At 37.7% G+C, this 6891-nt stretch overlaps 1 protein-coding gene across 1 annotated transcript; it reads right to left on the minus strand.

Moving 5' to 3' along the window:
- Nucleotides 1-4512: 4512 nt before the first annotated feature.
- LOC138176773 (olfactory receptor 14C36-like) lies at nucleotides 4513-5800 on the minus strand. The gene has a single exon (XM_069107634.1). The coding sequence runs from the start codon at nucleotides 5449-5451 to the stop codon at nucleotides 4513-4515; it is 939 nt and encodes a 312-aa protein (XP_068963735.1). The 5' UTR covers nucleotides 5452-5800.
- Nucleotides 5801-6891: the final 1091 nt, after the last annotated feature.

Raw genomic sequence — 6891 nt, forward strand, 5'->3', positions numbered from 1 at the left:
ACATAGCTAGTTGTTGGTGGCATGAAATCCCATCTCGTATCCTATGACTTCAAAGAACCAGTTAGTAATTAAAACATATCAGGAATACAATGCTCTTTTCTGGATTGTTCTTTGTCTTTTGTCACGAGGTGATGTCTTGACTTGGACGTGAATCAGATTTAAGTGAGACAGAATTGCACAAGGTTGCCAGGCTCATTATCTCTTCCAGGGTCATAGAAGTCAAGTGGCAAGACAAGGTGACTGGAGATGGCCTAGGAGGCAGTGGATGACCTTGGCATCTTCTTTGGTGTCTGACCGAGATGGTTTCCCAGGGCATAACCATTTCACATGCTGCAGCTTTTTGGAGCCACAACTGAAAGTTGGGGGACAGGTAGACACCAAAGGTAGAGGAACAACCCCAAAAAGCATCCAGCAAACCATCACACAGTGCTGTGAGCTCTCCCTTAATACACCACACTCCCCATAGGAAGCTCCTGGACAGGTTGCAATAAATCCAGAGCATAATAAATAGAATGACAAGAAATGTTAATCCCAAGCCATATGAAGATGAGTTGCTCAGCCTAGTAAATAGAAAACTCAGAGCAGACATGATAGTATGCTTCAAATACTGGGAGGCTTTCATGTAGAAAAGTGATTAGTTCACTTTTGAGGAGTTTTAAACACACCTAACACTTAGGGATATCATTGAGGCACCTGGGCTGAAATGCATTGCTTTAGATATTACTTCAATCTCTCAGACTTGGTGATTACTTAACTAATATATCGTGGGGATGTTTTATAACGTCATGGTGTTCAACTCAACTTGAAATCGATGCGATTAGATTATAAATAAGGGTGCCTGTGGGCTGGCTGCACTGACTCAGAAAATCACATAGTAATGTTATCTATGTTCTTTTTGTATTTTTATTTGTTTTGTTAAATATTTCCTAATTGCATTTTAATCTGATTAGGTTGGCAATCAAGAATGTTTTTGACCACATGGTGGCCTGTAGCCTACATGTTTTACACCTCTGCTTTATATCACATATTTGTATTGATTCCCTTTAGGTTTTTAATGCCCAACTTTTATCCATTGTCTGGGTTTTTACTTTTCTTCTTAGTATAGCTCAGAGGTGGGGAACCTGCAGTCTCAAGGCCACATGTGGCATCCTAGGTTCTTTGGCACAACCTTTTGAAGAGAGTCCAAGTTTTACAGAGCAAATTCTTTTATTACAGGAATTTCTTCTGTGAAGTTTGGATTCAGTCAAAGAGCGACACTTGAGGACCTAGAGGTCTATATGTGGCCTCAAGGCCACAGGTTCCCCTCTTGTCTAGCCTGGTTTAGCTACATTGATTTTAGTTTAAGAGGATTAGTTAAATCATATATAATGTAAATTATATATATATATAAAAATTATATATACAATATTTATAAATATGAAAAATATATAAATTAAATCATATATAAATCATGTAAAATATAAATGTTAACACCCTTCGACACCTTAATTAAATGAAAAATTTCATTAAAAAATCTTTCAATCATAACGTTGAGTTTAAATAATTGAAAGAAGTCTGGTCATCAGACTAAGGATGAAAAGTCCTTGGAACTGGAATGACACTACACAAGAATGGTAGTCAGATGTCCTCAGAAAATTTGTTCATATTCTAAAGATTGTATGCAAAATATCAAACTTTAGAGTATCAAAGTGTAGAATCATATGTGTTCCAAAAAAAGAGTGAGTGTGGTATTCCAGGAAGAAGTCCTGAGGAAGAAATATTGGGGGGTGGGCACTGCTGTAGGCTAAGAGATTCTAAATTTTTGACAGCCTGGGTCTTCTCCACTCCTCCCTTTTTAATGGAGGAAAACTCTGTGTTTTCCAGAGAGTCTGGATAATTTTGGACTTCTCCTATTTCCATGGGTGTAGGAGTGTTCTCCCCTGATCAGCAAATAATGATGTCTCTATTGAACAGACACAGGTAGATCAGATGAAGATGTATGCATGCACAAGAACCACAGCAAAGAAGTTACACTATGCCTAAGCTCTGCATTTACTTCTGGGAGAGCAGAAGGCCTCTAACACATTAAATGGCCCTCCTGCAGCAAGTTTCTGGGAAGACATAAACAAGAATCTCATCAGATAATCTGGCTTTGATGTACTACAATATGTATTGTTTTAGAAAATTTCTAAATTAATGATATCACATTTATTTGAATATTTGAACTTAATCTCAGTTTAGAAGGATATGTCACTTTGGGAATAGAAAACCATCTCCTTTGCTTTTAAAAATCTTGAACTGTTTCCATGTACTTCTTTTTTAGCTAATAGTCCTAAGTTAGGGCAGTTAGGTGGCACAGTGCACAGAGTATCAGACCTGGAGTGAGGAAGACTCATCTTCCTGGGTTCAAAACCAGCTTCAGTCACTTGGCTGTGTGTCCCTGAGTAAATCACTTAACCCTGTTTGCCACAGTCCCCTCATCTGTAAAATGAGCTGGGAAGGAAAGGGCAAATGACTCCAGTATCTTTGCCAAGAAAACCCTAAAAGGGCATCATAAAGGATTGGACCCCACTGAAATGATGAAGCAACAACCATCAGTCCTAAATTTTGAATCATGATTTTCCTTCATGTGAAATGGGCTTTCACTGAACTGTCCACAATATTTGTCATTTTATATTATAGTTCTAAAGTTTGAACACAAGACTTTATGCTAATTTTTACTTGAAATTTCTTTCTTTCAGTGCCCTATGTAGTCTCTTATTTTCTATTTTTTCTTATGTTTCCAATATTTATGGCAAATTTCCAGTATGTTTTTTTTTTCCTGACGCATCTCATTAAAGTCTTTTATTTCACTATTTTTCCCTTGGAAGAAAAATAAATCATAGACGACCTTTTTACATCCTCCTATCAAACAGCTTCCTTGAGTGGTTGTAAATTTGAGCACTTTGCCATCATTACTTCTTTATTCACATCCCCACTTGGCCCAGGGATACTGAGAACCCATCCAGAATGGCCTAGAAAAGAAGGTATAGCACTTCATAGACACAGTTCTCTCCTGCCTTCTACTTTGTATCCCCATGTATGCCCAGCCTCGAATCACTCAGAACCTACCTGGGCCATGTTATAGGAAGAAGATTTGTGACCACCCAGATTATCTTTACTGCTTGCCTTTACTGGGTCATCACCCATAATATTGACTTTTGCCTTGCCACTGGACTCTGATGACTCTGGAGGAGAGAGTGAGGCTGTTGACTTTACACAACTCTGCCTCACTTAAAGGTGCAAGTCAAGACAACACCCTCATGATGTCATTGATCCCCCTAGAGTTAAAAGGAAGGACAAATAAGAACTATTACTACAGCTTGTCTTCATGCTACTCCCTTTTTCTCACCACAGGAAACAAATTTTATTTGGGCTGGGTGGCTGTTCATATGGATGCAACTGGTGTAATAAATAGAGTTCTGAGCCTGGAGTCAAGAACATTCCTTTTCCTTAGTTCAAATCTGCCCTCAGATGCAAGGTGTGTGACATTGGGTAAATCACTTAACCAAGCATGCCTCAATTTCTGCATCTGTAAAATGACCTGAAAAATTAAATGGCAAACCACTCCAGTGTCTTTCCCTAGAAAACTGTGAAAGGGGGTGTAAAAAGTCAGATACAACTGAAAAACAATTAACCAACAGCAATAAAAAGTGTTTACATAGTCTGAGTGAGATAAGGATCACCAATTCTACATCCTTAAGCAACATATACAACCAACAGAAGTTGTGATTTGGTACCCTGCAATTGCACCCCAGTAGATTTTTAACAATGTCATTTAATCTACTCATGTAACCTGAAGATGGTCTTGTTATCAACCCCACTGAAAATTTAGGATGTCTGAGTCTCCTATCTACACTGTAGCTAAACTTTCTTTTATGTTTTCTTTCCTACACTTAGAGTATAAGTTCCTCAAGGAGAATTTACTCTTTACCTTTTTCTATTTCTATTCCCAGGGCTTAGCTTATTGTAAGTGCTTAAGAAATATTTTTTGTCATTTACTTTTGACATTTTATTCCTTCTGATTTTATTTACATAGTTTTTCTTCTGTATTTGCTTCTTCTATTCCAAATCAGTCATTCACTTTTTCAAAGAACCTATTAATATTTGTCCTAAATATTCTATTGTTTGCCTTTATAATTTGTTCTCTGAATCTACAACTTGCTAACTTAACATCTATCCTTTCTTTTTCTGAAAATGTTAATTATTTTGTTGCTCATCTGACCATAAGGTTGTTCTTCCACTTATTATTTCTCCTCTAGTTCTGAATGGGACGTGGGAGCCACATTGTGAAAGACATTAATTTCTACATATTTTAATTTACATTTAATCCCATGAACATATAAACAGCCACCCATCAACCAACAAAATTACAAATATATGTGCATATATATGTATATATATGTATATATGCATATATAAATATTACTTAGATTTTTAAATTTATTGATGAATTAGATTCAAGAATATTGGGAAAGAATAACAGTTTATGTTTTATTCCTTTAGACAAAGCTTTCTATTCAATACTATCCTAGCAGCCTCTTTCAACTGCTGGTTCCTTAGACTGTATATAATAGGATTCAGAAAGGGAGGTATTATGGAATAGAATATTGAAAGGATTATATCTTTAAGGGACCAAGAATCTGAAGGTGGTTGTAGGTGCACATAAGAGATTGAAATAAGGAACAAAGAAACCACGATGATGTAGGGGACACAAGTAGAAAAAGCTTTTCTTTGGTCTTCTTTCACGGGAAATTTGAGCACAGTGGAAAATATGCTAATGTAAGACGCAGTGATAAAGACAAAGCAGCCAACCCCAATCACCAGAACAGAACCAAGCAAGGATAATGTATTGCTGAATGTCTCTGAGCAAGAGATCTTGAGCAGAGAGGGAATATCACAGAAGAACTGATGGATCACATTGGATTGGCAGAAAGACAATTGAAATGTGTAACCAGTATGGAACCCTGCATACAAAAGGCCAGTGAACAAGCAGGTTAAGGTCATCTGCACACAGACTTGAGGACTCATGATCACTGGATAGAGAAGTGGATGGCATATGGCAACATAACGATCTCGGGCCATGACAGTAAGCAAAGTAAGCTCAACATATGCCATTAAAATCACCAGGAATATCTGGGCTGCACATCCAGAAACTGAGATAGCTCTGTTGTTCACCAGGGAGTTAATGGATGCCTGGGGGATTGTTACTGATATGAAGCAGGCATCTACAATGGACAGATTCCTAAGGAAAAAGTACATGGGGGTGTGGAGCCTGCTGTCAATGGTGGTCACGATGACAATGAGGAGATTCCCCATCAATCCTGCTGAGTAAATGAGAAAGAAGAGCAAAGAATATAAGATCTGCAGCTCACGGGTGTCAGAAAACCCCATGAGGAGAAATTCAGTCACAGCGGTGGTAAAGTTGGACATTTTCAGACTCCAGTGAGTGACCTAAGGAGCCAAAGAGAAATGAAAGAGTCCATCAATAAACTATTATTAAGCACATACTGTGTGTAAAGGTTAGAAGACATTATTTCATTATTATTGTTACTGTATAAGACATGGTGCCCATCACATACTGTGCATGTAACTCTGGGGAAGTCAGGTTACTTCTCAAGGTAAAACTCTCTATGTGCTACATGACAGATGCAGAACTGCACTGGTAAAAGACATTTTTGCACCTGAGAATTCCATCTATTAAAAAATTAATGCTTAAGGAAGCCAAGTAATGTTCCCAATAACCTTAGATTTACTTCCTTTTTTTCTGTAATGTATTGATTATCTGTGAGTGAACACATCAACACAATCTGACCTAGACCAGAAGCCACCCGATGCAAATGATGAACTTGAATTTGTTCGTGTCCTTTGATGTCCTTCTTGGTCTTAGTCTGTCTTTGTATTCCTTTCTCATGAACATCTCATCTTTACGAATAGCCATAAACAGTATAGAAGAGAAAGTCAGAAATTTAAGAAGATAGAGTTTCAAATATGTTCATGGCTTTTACTGGAAGGGCAGACAGAGACCATAACCTTTCCTCCTGCTATTTTCCTCTCCACACTCTCCCTCTGACTGAAGGGAGAAATTGCAAGTGAATGGTGGAGATGTATGAAACAATATATTTCCCCCATTCTGGAAGAGGAGGATGATAAAGTCCACTGATCTACCTTACTATACCCTCGGCTATCTCTGATAGTCTCATTTCACCTAATTTTCATCATAGCTGGTCACTGACTCTCTTGATCTTATCCCCTCAAATTTCTTCCATTCAGAGGCATCAGGCAAGCCAAGTGAATGGTCTATCACCTTTCACCTCTACTCTTTTCTCATAGGAAATGGTATCCAAGGGAAAACACTGTCCTGACACTCCTCCTCCTTTCTTTTATATCTACTACTTATCTAAAGAAATCTTTCAAGGTTAAAGATCCAGGACTCTGGGACAATTGGACAAATAATTCTTGGCAATGAGTTGTATGATAACATCTTTAAAGTATGAATAAACAGGTCCTGAAAGAGGAGCTTCATTTTGGTCATGCTGAATACATATGCACATACACACATATATACATAGGTGTATGTGATGACACCTATATGTTTATATCATATTATTGTCATTTTAAAATTCTGTCCCATTTTCATTCTCCTTTCCCACCCACTGCAGTGACAAAAATAAAACCCATTATACATATCCATAGTCACGTATTACAAATGACCACAACTGTCTAGGGAAAAAGAGAAAAAGGAAGAAGGAAAGAAAGGAGGAAGACAGGAAGAAAAAAGGAAGGAAGGAAAAAGAAAGTGAGGAAGGAAGGGAGGGTGAGGTAGGAAGTAGGGAGGGAGAAGAGGAAGGAAGGAGGAAAGAAAGGATGAAA

The sequence above is a fragment of the Petaurus breviceps genome, unplaced genomic scaffold, assembly GCF_028583685.1.
Source record: "Petaurus breviceps papuanus isolate PSGF00001 unplaced genomic scaffold, PetGlider_PUasm1.0 90178, whole genome shotgun sequence".
Classification (NCBI taxonomy): Eukaryota; Metazoa; Chordata; class Mammalia; order Diprotodontia; family Petauridae; genus Petaurus; species Petaurus breviceps.

Bases quoted from the DNA above. Each gene is read 5' to 3' on its own strand.
- LOC138176773 (XM_069107634.1), bottom strand. From the start codon at position 5,451: ATGTCCAACTTTACCACCGCTGTGACTGAATTTCTCCTCATGGGGTTT.